Source organism: Castanea sativa, chromosome 10 (assembly GCF_040712315.1).
Source record: "Castanea sativa cultivar Marrone di Chiusa Pesio chromosome 10, ASM4071231v1".
Taxonomy (NCBI): domain Eukaryota; kingdom Viridiplantae; phylum Streptophyta; class Magnoliopsida; order Fagales; family Fagaceae; genus Castanea; species Castanea sativa.
Window position 1 is genome coordinate 15,191,356 of NC_134022.1, and position 17,843 is coordinate 15,209,198.

The 17,843-nt window shown below is 38.3% G+C and overlaps 3 protein-coding genes across 3 annotated transcripts; 2 read left to right on the forward strand and 1 right to left on the reverse strand.

Moving 5' to 3' along the window:
• Positions 1 to 941: 941 nt before the first annotated feature.
• On the reverse strand, positions 942 to 7,031 carry LOC142613315 (lysophospholipid acyltransferase 1-like). The gene is made up of 8 exons (XM_075785618.1): positions 6,601 to 7,031; positions 4,481 to 4,536; positions 3,821 to 4,041; positions 3,288 to 3,696; positions 2,506 to 2,591; positions 1,662 to 1,725; positions 1,442 to 1,560; positions 942 to 1,311 (listed from the first exon to the last, which is right to left on the reverse strand). The coding sequence occupies exons 1-8, from the start codon at positions 6,900 to 6,902 to the stop codon at positions 1,171 to 1,173; spliced, it is 1,398 nt and encodes a 465-aa protein (XP_075641733.1). The 5' UTR covers positions 6,903 to 7,031; the 3' UTR covers positions 942 to 1,170.
• An 8,684-nt stretch (positions 7,032 to 15,715) lies between these two features.
• LOC142612095 (uncharacterized) lies at positions 15,716 to 16,213 on the forward strand. Its single transcript, XM_075784219.1, has one exon. The coding sequence runs from the start codon at positions 15,716 to 15,718 to the stop codon at positions 16,211 to 16,213; it is 498 nt and encodes a 165-aa protein (XP_075640334.1).
• A 243-nt stretch (positions 16,214 to 16,456) lies between these two features.
• LOC142612096 (uncharacterized) lies at positions 16,457 to 17,328 on the forward strand. Its single transcript, XM_075784220.1, has 3 exons — positions 16,457 to 16,515; positions 16,816 to 16,958; positions 17,060 to 17,328. Exons 1-3 carry the CDS (start codon positions 16,457 to 16,459, stop codon positions 17,326 to 17,328), a joined length of 471 nt encoding a protein of 156 aa, XP_075640335.1.
• Positions 17,329 to 17,843: the final 515 nt, after the last annotated feature.

The following is a 17,843-nucleotide window of genomic DNA, read 5'->3' on the forward strand; positions in this document are numbered from 1 at the left end:
AAACTTTTCAATAATTTAGGGATGAAAAAAATGAATATCGTAAAGTTTAGAAATGAAAATAAACTTTTAGGGGGCCTCTTCAAAAGAGAGGTTTCGGTGGGTACATACATGGATTTCGCAAGGCTTAATCCAGTTTTTTTTTTTTTAATAAATAAATTTATGCACAGTTTATTGTATTGGATATGGGAATTCTGTTTAGGTGGATAGGCCATAGAGGAGGAGAGCCAAACCAATTGTACAAAGGGGCATTGCGTGAAGAGATGGAAGGTTGTCTCAATATTTGTCTCTTTTCTATTTATAGGGATTTAAAAATAAAAATAAAACAATTTTGGGGGGCGTTTTTTTTTTTTTTTACTGTAATGGGAGCCCGAGATTCTTTTTGTAAATTTCTGAGTCAGCCCTGAATGATTTCCATTAAAAAAAATCCATTCGCACATTTTGTTTAATGGAAAAAATCAAAAAATCAAAAGCAGTCAAAAGATGAAAAGAAAAGAAAAAAAAAAATTAATCATTATCTTTTTATATATTGATAGATGAAGTAATGGAATCGAATCATGAAGGGTTAATTGAAGCGTCCCTAAAATTTTTTTTTTTTTTTTCCCCATTTCTGTTTAGACAGCCTTTTAGCATGTCAATGGCTCAGTGCAAAGAGAATGACATTATCATTCAACTCTTTGTACTTGGAACCGTTATGCTTAAAATTTATTAGTATTTTTTCCCCCTTTGGGTCAAACTATATGTTTCTAAAAAAATCTAATAACTTTTTTTTGATACAAGATAGAATTTCTACTCTAACCTAATCTAAGTGTATATGTGCGTGAAGCTCCCTCCTGGAGACTTGAACCCCGACCCTTGCCTCCCACACTCCATAAGGGTGTGCGGTGGTTAAAAAAAAAATCTAATAACTAAAATGGCCAAAAGTGTGTTTCTAATTTAAACAATTTAAAGCAAAAGCTAAAGCATTATATTCAAATGTGGAAAACGGTCAAAAGTAGTGAACTGAAAAGATGAAAAGTTTATGAATTGATGTAACATTATATTCAAAGCTTAAATAAATGTTACAGATGATCATCAATTGACAAGGTGGAGGAGAAACCATGGAAAGCAGTTTTCTTCCACTCTCCTGATCTCATCAGACCACTCCAAAGAGAAGAAAATGTGTTGTCTACCTTACTGTTCTTTCCGAGCTTTAGATCTGACACGCTTTGCAGGTCTAATTATGTAACCTAGGAGGATCAATACTATGGGAATGATGGTTCCAATATAATATACGCTCCCATACGAGGCGATTGTTTCATGCAGGCTTAGTACCTGTCCAATACAAGCACATAAGCATAAGAAACTTCTTTTTCGTAAAATAAGCATAAGAAACTTGAAAGCAACATGTTCTGGATCCTAGAAAAATTAGTTAAGTGACTGTGTATGCGAGAAAAGGACTAACCATGAAACCAACACAGGAGTAGTTCAGAACCAAAAGTGTGTAAGCAAAGTTCAAAAACACAAGTATCTTCTTAAACAGACCCATTGTTGGAGGAATAGCTTGCTGCCATCTGTAAATGACTGTTTGGACAGAAATAAAATAGTAAAGGCAAACAAAGAATTAGTTCAAATTTCTGAACAAAACACACTGCGAATTAGGGGGGGGAAGGTCTAATCAATACCTCTTGAACCAGCAATCATCAATGCTGACTGAACAAAGAAGATGATGTATCCAGGATATAATCCCTGTAATTTGAAGCGACAAGAAGCATAAGGCAGATGTAAATTTGTGTTGAAGTTGAAATTGAAGACAAAAAAAGGTTCACACTTCCATTAATAAACCCAAGATGAAAGGCAAAACTTCATAGAGAAACACGAACAAAAAAAAAAACCATGTTCTTTGTTCTTAATGAAGCAAAGTATGAAAACTAGTCACTGCTTATACCATCTCTGAGATAAAGAGTGATTATATTGATTGGGTAGAGGGAAAACATAAAATGCCTAATAAGCAAGTCGCAATATTTAGGAAAAAATTTGTGTGTGATAAGGATAAAAGACCAGGTTAAAATTACAAGAACTCATAAAAAAATGGCACTATGAATGATGATTCATGAAAATAATAGTGTACTTTCTGCTTTACAGATGTTATTTATAATCATATGGTTCTGGCAACATTTAAGATTAAAGGATGCTTCAATCAAAGAAGAATTTGGTAATATGAAACTGGAACTGAAAGATGGCAGAAATTGCACCATGAACCTAATAATATGAAAGAAACTGCAGTATATAAAACTTGATAAGGTGAAAAGGCTCTGTAATCACCATCAGAAAGAACACCAGGTGTATCAAAAAACAAGGACATTGATTTGTTAAAAAACCTAAAAATTGGCACAGATAGTGAATAGTAAGAATGAGATCCATTGGCTAGGAGATTGAATTAATTAAAAAAAAATGGCACAAGTAATAGCAGGGCGTAACAAAATATGCAGGAGAATCAGAATACAATAAGGCTGAACTTATACTTACATGCCAAACAGCACTGACAGTCTGTGTAGCCAGCAACTGAAAGAAACCAGCCTTCTTGCCCTTCGGAACAAGTCTCTCATAAACATCTACAGCAGCACAAGATATTAGCTATTCAATTTAAACATTAATCTTTTGCTTTGATGTTCTACATACTCATATCTAATACCCATAAAGTACTAAAAGACCAATTTTAGAAAATCAAAGTCTGCCACTTTAGCATTCAGTAACCTGTTGTTCTAGGATTGGATGGCACAAAAGACATCCAAATAGCAAACTTGTGAACTAACTTTGTTCTTTTTTAAAGAGATCTTTTGACTTATAATTTCCTATAGCAATTTCAAAGGGTAAAGAATACAATGTGTCAATGAATTGGATCAAGATCCTAACAGGACCATTATAACAGGTAATAATATTTTCAGCCCACAGGATCCAATTGTTACAAAATTAAATTTTAAAAAAGAATGATATGGATTACATTTCAGTTTACAGTTTACTTTTACCAGGTAAATCAAATTATCGATTCAACTCTTTTCTGATTCATTTCTTTTTTTCAAAAGTTAGTTTCTGATTCATTTCTGAGAGAAAGAATTGGGGGCCGCGCTGGGGGGGGGGGGGAAGATTCATGATTCATACAGCCTAACATGGACTTCTTGATTTTAGTTTTCCGATGCAAAATCAATATTTATGGGTAATCAAAAAGTATATATTTCCTTTCAGATAACCAAGCAAAACCTAGGATATAAAGGAATGGAACACTCAGAGAAGAGAATAGAGAAGCTTACAACGACGCAACCAGGTGCTGACTTGGATATTCCACACAAGTGGCAATTCAACTGCACTCTTTGCGAACTCGACACCTAGAATGTCAACATTTTTGGCACGGTCCCAGCGTGGCTTTGGTGGAGAAGATTCTGTCCATCCAGTAAAACCCAGGCCAGAAACAATAATAGAGGCTTCTGAAATTGACCAGATGAAGTAATATTTCCAGCGTGCTGTAAAGCCAGCCATGAACTGGTAACTCAACCGTCTCCAGAATCCCCATCCTTGGTATATGGGATCGGTAAACCGGGACAAAGGATGCTGAGGTACCAGGTACAGATACAAGGCCATGCAAAAAGCAGCTTGAAGAAGGGCTCGAACCATTGCCCCGTATGGTGATGGTGAGGGTCCATTCTCTGAATGGCTCCAAATCTGCAAAAGATTCAAAGAGAAAAGAAAAAAGTGGAAAAAAATGAGAGACTAGAAAAGCTAAGAGCACTTATTCTCTATTAAACAAGGAATACAGAAGCACAAATTGAGAACACAATAGACCTACCCCCTTTCCTTCAGTCCAGTCAAGATAATCCTTCATTTCATAAACTGGACCAGCAAAGTGACTACCACAGCTGAGGCAGTAACCAAAGTACTCAATCAATGAGGGCAACTTAATCAACCGATTTTTCTTCTGAGTCTCACTCAATCCTTCCTCTTTTAATAGCCCATCATTGTAATTTATTGCACAGGAAACGACTTTCAGTGTTAACACCATCAGGGCTCCTAGATATTAGAAGGAAATACACAATTAACTGACACATAATTACCACATATGAGTTCTTATGCATATGAATGAAAAAAGAAAACCGGGGGGGGGGGGGGGGGGGGGGGCATTGAACATGATCAACATAGGCGGTTATGAGCTTCAAAAATCAAGAGGAGGTTGATAACCACCAAAAACTTTATTGAAGTTGTCCGTCACTAATCAGATAACTCCTAGTTTTCATTGGAAGACATTGACACTCATCAGAACCCAGGAAAAATCAGGAAATAAAAAGATGGCAATCAGTGGAAATCAGGTGCCATATAAAGGAACAAGCCCTTATCTATCAAATTTATCAACAGGAAATCTTTAAAAGATAAAGTGTAAAGAGTAGTTATTATCATTTCACCTCTATTTGACAAAATGTGAGTTAGGTACAAAGGCTGAAAATGTGCTTACCTGTGGCATCAATACCTCCTTCCTTCCATGCATCACCACTCATGTAATAGACATGGCTACACATGTATACAAACGGTCAAGAATCCAAGATAAAAAGGCATATCTTTAAAAAATTGAATTCCAAATAAAATGCACAGAAAAGACATTTTCAAATATTCTTCAGAAATCAGTTGAAGTTTTAAAATCAATTAAGACCAAGAAAAAAAAAAACAAACATACCAATATTTTTATTTAAAAATCTGTGGGGAAAAAAAATTGCAGGAATATAAAATCAACAGCCCCATTTTCCAACATGAATATAAATAAAATAAAATAAAATAAAATAAATGTGTTCATGCATCTAACAAGTTCAGGAATCATTTTTCCCAAATTGGGGTAAAGCTGTTCACTATCACTTCTCTCAAACCCCTGCAGAAGTGAGAACCTTGTGCACTAGGCAGGGGATGGACCTACACTTGGGTTGTGGGGGGCCCTGCCCCCCCCCCCCCCCCCCAAAAAAAAAAACTAATATAAGCTATTAAAAAAAAAATTGGTATATAAAAAATTAAGATTTTCCCTTAAATAAATATATATATATATTGTCTCTCCTCCTCTAAAATATTTAGATATTGACCTACAAGAAAATAAATAAATAAATAAAATTCATGCCCCTTTAACTACAAAAAAAAAAAATATATATATATATATATATATATATATATATATATATATATATATATAGACTAAACAAAAATCGCGCACAAAATAAGAAACACTTATTTTGTATGTGATACTTTGTTGATGTGTTTTATAATATGAAATGTTTAAAAAATATTTATTTTGTATATTGTATTTTGTTGAATATGAAATAGATGTTAGTTTTTATTTTCATAAATTTTTATTGGTTTTAAGCTTTGGCCCCCCAGGTAAGAATCCTGGTTCCGTCCCTGGCACTAAGAATGAACTTTTTGTTCATGCATCCAAAAAAAAAAAAAAGCAAGACACTTGTGTAGGTCACATAGAATGCAAATTATCAGATTCATAAAGCAGAGAATACTTCAGTCTGGGCTAGATTTTTTATTTTTTATTTTATTTTTTTCAAGAAGTTAGCTATTTTCATATTTTTTTATCAGATGATCTGCCTGTCATGGACTCCATGATTGGCAAGGTGACTCAACTAATTCAACAACTTAGGCAAAAAATGTGAAATGCTTACAATGAAATTTGGTTACATTCTAGTAATCTCTAGACAGTCTTTTTGCACTTGAGACACCTCTCAGCTACACTCTATATTAAAGGAATATTGCCCTTGCTTGCACCAAAACATGTAAGAATATGGTCACATTTTTAGTCTTTCTTCGGGCTAGACAAAACAACACGAGACAACCTGAGGATAGGAAAATTTATTTGCCCTCTTCTATGGTGAAATATGATGAAGACCCTATGTGTCAAATTTTACAATTACCTTTGTAGGGAAGCCACTCTAGTCGCCCCCTCTTATCCTTTTTTTTTTTCATAAAAAAAAAATATATATATATATATATATATATTAATAAATCACCTTTGTTCTTCATCAGTTCTTTAGCAATTGCATCAACATTTAAAAGGTTGGAGCTGGCAAAAACAACAACATTAAACCAAAACACTAAAGGGAAAAATAATTCAAATGCAAACTTTCTCAAATTCTACTACACCGCATACCAAGGTCAATCCAATAAGCTCAAACCCTTTACTTACCAGTGAACGGTTTTCCAACCGGACCATTAAAACCTTGCAAAATACAAATCCAACTAATACATAATTCAAATTGAAAATTAATCAAGCATCCAAATTTTCATATTAAAAGTTGGCATTAAAAGGCAATAAACACGTCATAATATAACAATCTTAAAAATAAAAAAGTGTCGTTGTAACCGCAGTTTCTATTGCTTTCACCAATGACGAAATAATGTCCAATTCGACGCTTTCAATCACCGTGGGAAAAGGGGAAAAATAAATAAATAAATAAATAAAATCGCTTTTTGTATAACAGTGCACATTGAAATTCTCACGCATTCACATAATATCAAACTTACAAATCAAAGAAACCAATCGTTTTTCTTCGAATTAAAGCAAAAGTGAGAAAGAGTAAGAAAAAATACCAGCCAATAAGATAGCCAAATCCCAAGAAGAACGTGAGAATCCCGCATCGCGAGCGAAATAGCACCATCGAAGCGTAACCCAACAACATGGGGACCAAAAAATGAAGATTCGAAGACAACCCAAATGAAAGTGAGGACAGAAGAAAGCCTGACACGGCCGAGTACAGGTGCTTGCCGAGTCGACCCGGAACGAATCGCCAGAGGAAGCTCACGGGTATGGTGGTCACGAAGCATAGGAGGAACCTAAGCACCGGGACCGACACACCGATCGCTCCCGCCATGGAATCCAGCTGCAGCTCCATAGCTAATTAGCGTTGACTCGGTCAGAAATCTGACTCAGTGAGTTGAGTTTCCCGGACTCGCTGGAACAAATCTGTGTTCTTGTAATTTTCAGGGGATATGTAAACGAAAAAAAAAAAAAGCAACGTTATTATGAACCGTTGAAAAAGTTTTAAGGTATATATAATTTCGATTCGGCCATGTGAAATTACTGAAATGCCCTTGTACGTTCGGATTGGTGGGTCCGGCAATAGCCGTGGCCGTTCGATAATCGTACGTTCGCGTGGGAATAACGTTTTTGGATTTGTGAGTTGCGGTGATACTTGAAAATTGTCGAAACTGTCTTTGTCCCTCTGCCTCGCCGAATCGGAGAGTTTCTTTCTTTTCCCAACATAAACAAAGAGAGATTATAATAATAGTTATTCAGTGACTGTACTCGCCCCGTCATTTGCGGGAACAAGTCAGCGTACGGTGATTTTGAGACGGCTACTAGCTTTTTGGGAGTTTGGCATCCGTTTGACAACTTTATCCGGCCATTCGGAGGGGATAATAAGATAAAATGGGGTGAGTTCGAGTTAATTTAATTGGTAAAATTTTTAAAATTTGAGATTCAATTATTGTCTATACTAAAAATTGATTGATATCTTGATCTGATGTAAAAAACTATCATCAGGAACGAAAATCATAGGTTGAAACTCTAAAAAAAAAAAAGTTTTTGACTTATTTAAAAATGTAAATTGTTAACAGATGCTTAAGTCCAATTTAGGAAACTTTTTTAGAAATTCTTTTATAAAAAATAAAAAGAATTTTTTTTTATATTAGTTTTTTATATTCCCATAAAAGCAGTGTTAAAATTTTCTTAAAACAATTTATTATAAAATACCCTGATAGTGCTCGTAACCTTAAAGTAAATAATAAATTTGTTTCTTATTCAGTAAAAATGAGGTTGAAAACATAAAATTAAACATTTTTCACCAAAAAGAATACGATTAGTCGCAAACAATAAATCTTGTACAAGCACTACTATAATCACAAAATTATTTTATAATATTTTTACAAATGTTACTATAGCAACTTTTTTACTAGTTTTTACATGAATCTATCACTATCATTACTTTTCTCTTACTAATAACTGCTTATCACATTAATTGCTTGTTTGGAATGTACTTATAAGGATAAATATTATTGCATTAAGGTATGTGTAATAACCACTACTAAATAAATAAATCGGGAGGGAAAGGTGGGCTTTGCTTTGAACATCGAAAAATTCTTGGACCGCCACCAAGAATAAACTAAAAATTCTTGTACTACTAAGCACAAACAACACCTAATACTGTTTAAAAGTTTCATGCTCCTCTAAAGCTCCGTTTGGGTAAGACTTTTTGCGTTTACATTTTCCTAAGTTGCGTTTTTTGGCTGGTCCATGGCACTTTTCATGGACCAACCGAATGCAAATTACGAGTGAACAGTAAATTTAAGCAATAAAAAATATTTTGCTACTGTGCTTTCAATAATAAATTTTTAATTTTCAGTAAAAAAAAGCGGTATCTAAATACACACTAAGTCTCCTGCAGCCTCCTAACAACTTATTTTGATTGCACATGTCTCACAAAAACAGTATTATGACAATTATATACGTAAGGGACTTGCGCAGCCAATAATAGTTAAATAGTTGTAAAAAATGAATGGTGAAGCAAAAAATTTTTAAACATGTTAAATGATGTTTGTACATGGGATAGTCTTTGGAATATGCCCTCTTTTTAACTTTATATGAGCAACATTAATTAATTTCACTATTCTTTTTTTTTTTTGGTCCCGAATATGAAGACTTTAGGCAATGAGATCTTTGGTGAAAGCATTTACAAACCCATGAGAATTGTCGAATTAGCTAGTGGGGGAATAAAAACAAACCAGATTCTTTAATGCCCGTCCCCAGTACACGTGCAGCCGAATTAGCTGTTGTGCTTATTGACTTATTGCTCAATTGAATGCAGCCGCTCTTGGCCTTAAAGCTGACACATCAGAGTTCAGACCTCCCCACCTACCTAAAATCCCATCAGCACATCCACGCAAAAATTGTGGGTTCATGAGAAGAAAAAAAAGGGAGGGCTGTCCTTTGCAAGAGGCGCAAAGTATTTTACTAAAATTGAAATTTTTTTACTGAAAGTATTGTAAATAAAAATAAAAATTAACTGAAATAGTATAATAGGACTCATAAATAGTATTAAAAAGTGAAGTGAGACCATGAATAGTAACAAAAATAAACTAAATAGCAAGGTTGTCAAAATCGAGATCTTACATAGGATCGTAAAAGATAGGTGTGATCGTAAATCGTAGGATCGGATCGTAGATCGTAAGATCCTACATTATTTGGAAAAAAATACACATTGGTATGTTAAATAATTACATAAATTATACATTCATTGATATAATTATCATACATCACTACATTCATTTGTAAGCATCATTTAAAGAGGTTAAAAACCTCAAAATGTAACACTCTATAGGGATATTTTTTATTTGGGTCCAACTGACACTCTCTCTACATTAGAGTGGAAAAACTTGGTCTATTGGGATTTTATTTTTCATTCAGGGTCAACTAAGCCTTCTGTCAAGTTAAAGAAAATTACAAAAAACCAAAGTCGTTTGAGATCGTCAAAATCATATGATCCTACCGATCTTGAATGATCGTAAAGATTCTTGAAAGATTCGGATCGTTTTGGGAAGGGGGATCAAATCGTAGGATCGTAAGATCCAGATTAAGATTTTGACAACCATGCTAAATAGTAAATAAGCTGACTTTTTAAGCTAAGCCAAACGCACACAAAGTGTAAGTTTGTTATTGACTAAAAAGGCCAGTTATTTTTTATTATTTAGTTTATTTTTCTTGCTATTCATAGGTCTCATTGCACTTTTTGATATTATTCATGGGTCTCACGGTACTATTTCAGCTACCATTTAACTTTACTTATAGAACTTTCAACAAAAAGTTTTCAGTTTGAACTAAATAAGTTGTTCCCAAATGAAGTATAAGTTGGAAAATAATAGTTTTTAGTGCAAAGCTGATATTCATTCGTTTCTAAATATATTTTTTTAGTCCCTTTTTATTTTTGTCTTTAGTTTAGTTTTATAATTTTTCATTTTAATCCTTCACAGTTAACATAAATTTCAAACATAATTCATCTATTTAGGGGTGATAATGTGTGACACGATCCGCTAATATGAAACAATTATTTATGGGTTAGTATTGAAAGTAAATTAGTTCGTGTAAAAATGGGTTGATGCACTTTGACACGATTAATAAATGAGTCAATGCCGAGTCAGATTAACTCGCAAATAACCCAAAATGATCCAATTAATATAAATAAATGTCATTTTTATCTAACTTAAATTTGGATTCTAAATACAATGGAGTAATTAAAAGAATTTTATTGGTTATATTGATAAATTCTTCACTAACCTCTAAAGTCCCTAACCTTTTACCTAAACAATGGGGAAAAAAACTCTCCATTCGCTTTTTTTTTCCCCCTATTAAATGGGTTATGTAGTCAACTTGTTTAATAAATACTTTGTGTTAGGGTTGAGGTCCTTAAAGATTTTTTACACGATTATTAACTGAGTCAGATTAGAGTTGAACTATGTATTCAAATACCCTTACTTCAACACGACACGAACACAATCCGCTAACACAAATTCAAGAGAGGCTTGATGCATTTAAGGGCCTAAGGCAAACATTGAATTGATGCATTTTATTAAATATGACTTTTAAAAAAAATTAAATATTGCTTGAACTCTATTCTGTTGTGTTTAGATGCAAAATTACTAATTAACTTGAACCACATAGAATTTTTGTTTTAGGAAGTCTATAGATACAAAAAAATTGACAAAACACCTGTTGATGTGGCAAATTGATAGTGGTAAGTAAAAAAGTGATATTAGTGGTAGATCTAAATAAGAATTAGTAAAAGTTTGACAACTAGAGTGTTGTTAAAAAATGTTTTGAAATTTTTGTATATTGCTCTTTTTTTTAAGTGCTACATCCACAATATTTTCGCAACAAATTCTAGATGTTAAGTTTTACTGTTCCTACATGAATTGTTACTCCTATGTCTATCCAAATTTATTATTTTTTATAATTATTTGTTATGTAAATAGTGGAGAGGAAGGGATGAAGTGTCATTACTCATTAACCGAAAAAATGAAAAAACCAAAAACCAAAATTCAAGGTGAGAAAAATAAATAAATATATAATATATAACCGTGAACTAGGATTCAAGCAGTAAAACCAAAAACCATATCGGTTGAATAAGTAAAAAGCGATTTAAGTAGTTGTTTAATATGGTTCTAAAAATCGAAATGGACAAAGTACTAAAATGGGGAATTGTTTTTTGGTTCGATCGAGGTCAGACCGGTGATCAGGCCATGACATCACAAATAAATAATTAATAGTAATTGTACGGGCGTTACCCTCCTTAAGGCCCGGTTGTTCGTAAAAGCCCATTATATTGATGCCACGTGTAGAACCTCACACTAATCAGACACATGGGCTCATTCTAGGCAAGTTTTGATGCTCATCTAAAGCCCGAAGCCTAGGGATGAAAACGTTTACGACATGACCGGCGAAGGTGAAGCCTCACCACCTTCGATGAATATCTTCCTCGGGCATGTAGAACTCGGATTGCACGGCATCACTTAGGGAATGCCGCTGCCAAGCATAAAATCTACTGGTGGAACTAGTTCCAATGCCACTGCCACTGCCACCTTCTCCCACTCACCACCAAACATCCACTTAAAAGTAATGGTATTGGACCTTCCTTCCGTCGCCTAGGGAATGCCCTTGCCGGGCAGCAAACCTAACGGTGGAGCTAGTTCCAATGCCATTGTCACCTTCTTCCACTCGTAATTAAGCACCCACTTAGAAGAAACAGTATTGGACCTCTCCTTCCACCCACCAGGAAAATGATCACGGCCATCCTACTAACTCTGACTATAAATAAGTAAGAAAGATTCAGTTGAAGGGGTTGGAACTTCGGAAGAGTAGATATCGAGGAAAGAACGTGACCATCTTGGGAAAAAGAGTGAGAGTGATCTTGAAAGCCTAGGAAACCTGGGTACTTGGGTTGCCGAACATAGAACCACCCATTGTAGGAAATCTGAAAGCCCACAATACAAATAGATTGTGAGCCCAAATAGATTTTAGGCCCAATAGCCATATTTGGGTGCGCACAATTGGCGCCATCTGTGGGAAACTCTTACGTAGCTATGGTGCTATCTAGGTGCGCATGGGAAAATGTCGGGAAATAGGTTGGGAAGTCATGCTAAAAGTGGCTCTAGAGGGTCATCGCGGGGGTCAACATGGCGAGAAAGGAGGCAAAAAAGACAAGAGGACAGACGACATGAGGAAGCAAAGGAATCTGGACTCGGAGAGGGATCATATCAAACTCTCTGGACAGTGTCTGACACTTCAGGCCGCAGCCGCCTCGACAGAAGAGACTAGGAGCTTGAGCAAAGGGATCAAGAACTCGAGCGCCTACGTAGGGCGATAAGGGATTTGGAGTTGCAAGTGAGGGGCAGACGCAGAAGAAGGGACCACGACGAGCGAAGAGAAAGGTCGGCAAGTGTAGGGAATCACCATGCGGCAAGATCCCATCAATCCGGGTCTCATCGACACTGCGATCGTTCGCTGGAGTATATGAACCGTGATTTGACTTCCCCGGATGAGGGGTGACCTCAAAATGTGGCCATGGATGCAATGAGCCGGGCATTATGCCAAGCTGCCCAGTCGCCATTCTCGAGAGATATCGAAAGCGCGCCTATGCCAAGCAAATTCACACGGCCGCCGTTCAATTCCTACACTGGAAAGACAGACCCGGTGGAACATGTAAGCCACTACATTCAAATGGTGTTTTTACACGCCCATAACGATGCATTGATGTGTAAGGTCTTCCCTTTGAGCCTTAGCCCCATTGCTTTGAGGTGGTTCAATGGATTAAAGAAAGGTTCGATCCATAGTTTTTCGGAACTGATCCAGGAATTTGAAATACAATTCATGACTTATAGTCGGGTTCCGTAGCCCATGGACGCGTTACTATCGATGAAAATGGGGGCTGGGGAAACCTTTTGTAACTATGCCAACCGGTACTGGGAGTTGCATAACGAGATCGGTGGGGGCAATGAAAAGATTGCGGCGAGCACCTTTCGGATGGGGTTTCCTGAAGAGTCCGGGCTGACAGAATCATTGACGAGAAGGCCTCCCGAGGATATGAGGCAGTTGATGAGGCGTATCGAGAAGTATAAGCGATTAGAAGATGATCGGCTGCAGACCAAGGGGAAGGCCCCGATCATCAATTATCCTCGAAATACTGGTTTCCAACCCAAACCCCAGAAGGATCTGAGGATTCAAGAGTCCGGGCTGGCAATTGGAGGAGTTAATCCGGCCTTCAAGGAGCCCGTGCACAGGATCATTGATCAAATAAAAAATGAGCGGTATTTTAAGCGGCCGAACAAGATGGGGGTGACCCATTAAGGAGGAATCAGAATTTGTATTGCACCTACCACAAAGATAAAGGGCACACCAGTGAGCAGTGCAGAGTATTGAAAGACCATCTGGAACAGTTGGTGAAGGCGGGACATCTGAAAGAGTTTCTAGTGGAAATAAGGAATCAGGAAACCGAGCAAGCAAATCGACTACGTGAAAACCCTCCCCCACCCCCTTTGGGAGTAATAGAAGTCATCCATGCAGTACCAAAGAGCTTTCAAGCACCCAAAACAAGGGGGTATTGGTCGTGGTATTAGCAGAAAGTTGCACAGGCGAACGTCCTCCGGGGAAGAAGTTGAGATACACTAAACAACCCATAGCGTTTGACGATGATGATATGGAAGGCACCACTCAGCCGCACCACAATGCTTTAGTAGTCATGGCCTGTGTAAGGGGTTTCATAGTAAAAAGAATAATGATAGATCAGGGGAGTGGCGCAGACGTAATGTACCCCGACTTGTACAGGGGGCTCAGACTGAAAAAGGAGGACTTGTCCAAGTATGATACACCATTGATGGGATTTTATGGACATATGGTGATTCTAGAAGGGCAGATTTCACTCTCAGTCAGCATGGGAGGTAAGAAGGTAATTGTGACGTTCATAGTGGTCGCTTCTTTCTCGCCATACACGACAATCCTTGGAAGGCCGTGGATTCATGACATGGGGGCTGTGCCGTCCACCTTGCACGTAAAGGTAAATTTTGAACTGAAGAAGGAATTACAGTGATAAGGGGTGATTAGCAGGCAACCAGACAGTGCTTAGTAGCCACGGCCAACAAACAAACCGAACAAATTGAGTCAACCAAGAAGGCTCTCTTATAACAATTACAGCAGCCCCAAGTGGAGGAGACCAACGTTGCCAAGGATCTGGTTAAAGTGAAAATCCTGCCGGACGGTGAAAGGAGTTTCCTGATAGAGGCAAGCTTGAGTGATGAAGAAATGGTGGAGTTACTACTTTTCTTATACAAAACATGGATGTATTTGCTTGGAATCCATATGAGGTGCCTGGGGTTGACCCCGAATTTATAGTTCATAAGCTGAATGTGGATCCTTTATGCCCTCCTAAGAAATAGAGACTGAGAAGGTCTGCTAAAGAGCATGTCGAAGTTGTGAAGGAAACGTTCTTTCCAGAATGGCTTGCAAACACTGTGGTTGTGAAGAAGAAGAATGGTAAGTGGAGGGTTTGTGTTGATTTCACTAATCTAAACCGAGCATGCTCGAAGGATCCGTTCAAGATGCCAAAAATTGATCAACTGATGGATGCTACGTATGGGCACCCGAGGATGAGCTTTCTTGATGCTTTCCAGGGTTATCACCAGATTGCCTTATCCACCGAGGATCAGGAGAACATAGCATTCATAACACCTGATGCTAACTATCATTATACCGTGATGCCATTCAAATTGAAAAACGCGGGAGCTACTTATCAACGAATGATGACGAGGATGTTTAGGGATAAGATTGAAGGTACGATCGAAGTATACATCGATGAAATGGTGATAAAAAGCAAGCAGGGGGCAATATATAGGTGACCTTAAAGAAGTGCTTGAAATACTCCGACGACACTAGATGCGTCTCAATGCTGATAAGTGCGCTTTCGGGGTGGGATGCGGCAAATTCCTGGGTTATTTGATCACCAAGCGGGGAATTGAAGTTAACCCTGATCAAATTGAAGCCATGAAACGTCTCAAACCACCAAGCAATCCGAATAAGGTTCAAAAATTGACTGGTATGTTGGCTGCTATCAACCAATTTACTTCCAAGTTCGCTGATCGGTGCCGACCATTTTATCTGCTTTTGAATAAGTAGAAGGGGTTTCAATGGGATGAGGAGTGTGATAGAGCCTTCTAAGACCTAAAGGACTATCTTGGGTGGGCACCAACGTTGACCGTTCCGGAGCCAGGAGAAGACTTGTATATGTACCTCTCGGTATCCAAGTATGCAGCCTGCGCAGTGCTACTGAAGGATAGTGGTGTACAGATGCCGATTTACTACATAAGCAAGACATTTGTTGACGCCGAGACCAGGTATTTACCACTGGAGAAACTAGTGTTGGCACTCATGCATTCCACCCGAAAATTGCCCCATTACTTTCAGGTTCACACCGTCTATGTTCTGACCGAGTATCCTCTTCAGTCATTGTTGAGAAGATTTGACTTTACGGGGAGAATAGCTAAGTGGGGGACTCGGCTAGGCTCATTTGACATTAGATACAGGCCAAGGAACTCAGTAAAGGGACAAGTGCTCGCTGATTTCATCGCTGAGTTTACGTCGAAGAGTACATAAATAGTTTGTCTCATGGGGGCCAGACCGTGGAAGGCATTTGTGGATGGCCCATCCAATACGACAAAAGCGGGGGCTGGAATCGTGGTCATCACCCCGGAAGGATTAAAGCTAGAGCACTCGTTTAGATTAGGCTTCAAGGCCTCTAATAATGAGGCCGAGTATGAGGCTCTGCTTGCCGGACTGAGAGTTGTCTTGGATTTGGGAGCCAAAGAGGTGGAGGTTTACTCAGATTCTCTCCTAGTAGTTAATCAAGTGCAAAGGAATTTCGAGGCCAAAGACCCCCAGATGATTGAATATCTGCAGCTGGTAAAGCAGACCATGGGTAATTTTTCAAATGTCAAGGTTGAACGGGTAGCCCGGGGACAGAATCGACACACCGATTCCTTAGCGATGCTAGCATCATCAATAGCTAACGTGGTACCTCGATTGATCAGGTTGGAGTTAGTGGCTGAACCAAGTATTGCTGTTAAGGCACCGATTGCACAGGTCGTCATAGCCGAGAAGTGCTAGATTGACCCCATCATTGATTTCCTCGCAGAAGACTGAGCTCCGGAAGATGAAAAAGAGGCAGCCAGAGTACGACGAACCACTGCTCGATATTTTTTATCTGCCGATCGAAAATTATATCGAAGATCATTCGAAGGGCCGTACCTGCAGTGTCTTCGTCCTAACCAAACTGGAGAGCTCTTGGCTAAGCTGCATGAGGGTGTATGCAGTAGTCACGTGGAGGGATGCTCATTGGCTCACCGAGTAATGACTCAAGGGTTTTGGTGGTTGCAGATGAGGAAAGATTCCACCGAGCATGCACGAAGGTGTGAGCAGTGTCAAATACACGCCTCGATGATTCACCAGCCTGCCGGGAGTTTAAATCCAGTAAGTAGCCCGTGGCTATTTGCCTAGTGAGGGCTAGACATAGTCAGACCGTTTTCCCGGGTAACCGACAATCGAAGATTCGTGCTAGTTGCAGTAGACTACTTCACTAAGTGGGCAGAAGCAGAGGCGCTGGCGAACATCTGAGATGTTGATGTCAAGAGGTTCGTATGGAGAAACATTGTAATAAGATTTGGTGTGTCGGAGTCTCTTGTGTCGGATAATGGTCTACAATTCAATAGCAAAGCTTTTCGTGAGTTCTGTAATGACCTTGGCATCAAGAACCGGTATTCTACTCTGACATATCCGCAGAGCAATGGCCAGGCAGAAGCTACAAATAAGGCCATTGTAAACGGATTGAAGAAGAGGTTGGAGGGCGCCAAAGGTAAGTGGGCTGAGGAATTGCCAAGCATCCTATGGGCCTACTGGACAACTCCGAGGAGGTCCACGGGAGGGACACCATTTTCTCTAACTTTCCGGCAAAAGCTGTCATCCTCGCCGAAGTAAACCTATGCAGCGCCCGAGTAGCAGGATTTGCTCCAGCCGAGAATCAGAAGCTAATGTTTAAGCAGCTGAACTTATTAGAGGAACACCGCGAAGCTGCTACCATTCGACTGGCAGAGTATCAGCAAAAGCTCGCCCGGAGGTACAATAGAAACGTGAGGAAAAGGGAGTTTGCCGCGGGGGATCTAGTACTTCGAAAGGTTGTAGGGAATACACGAGACATTAATGTAGGGAAACTAGCCCCGTCCTGAGAAGGGCCCTACAAAACAACTGCTATTGCGGGTGCAGGAGCATACTACTTAGAGGATTTGGAGGAAAAACCACTTCCCCAGTTATGGAATGTTCACAACTTAAAAAAGTTTTATCACTAATCAACTACACTCCAGGATGTAAATTTGATGTAATTTTGCATTATTACGTATTAATATGACGGTATTTATTCATGCAAACGCATTTAACTCTATTACTGATAACTTATTATCTTCGGTCAACAAATACGGATAGCATTGTGCAGGCCGAGGCAACTCATTCCACCCTAAGGACCAGAACCTATCCTCGGTTCGATCTTATCACCGAGCAGGTGGAAGCCTTAAACTACAATTTTCTAAGGACTGAAACCTGTCCTCGGTTCGATCTTATCACCGAGTAGGTGGAAACCTTAAACTAAAATTTTCTCTAAGGACAAAAACTTGTCCTCAGTTTGATCTTATCACTGAGCAGGTAAAAACCTTAAACTAAAATTTTCTAAGGACGAAAACCTGTCCTC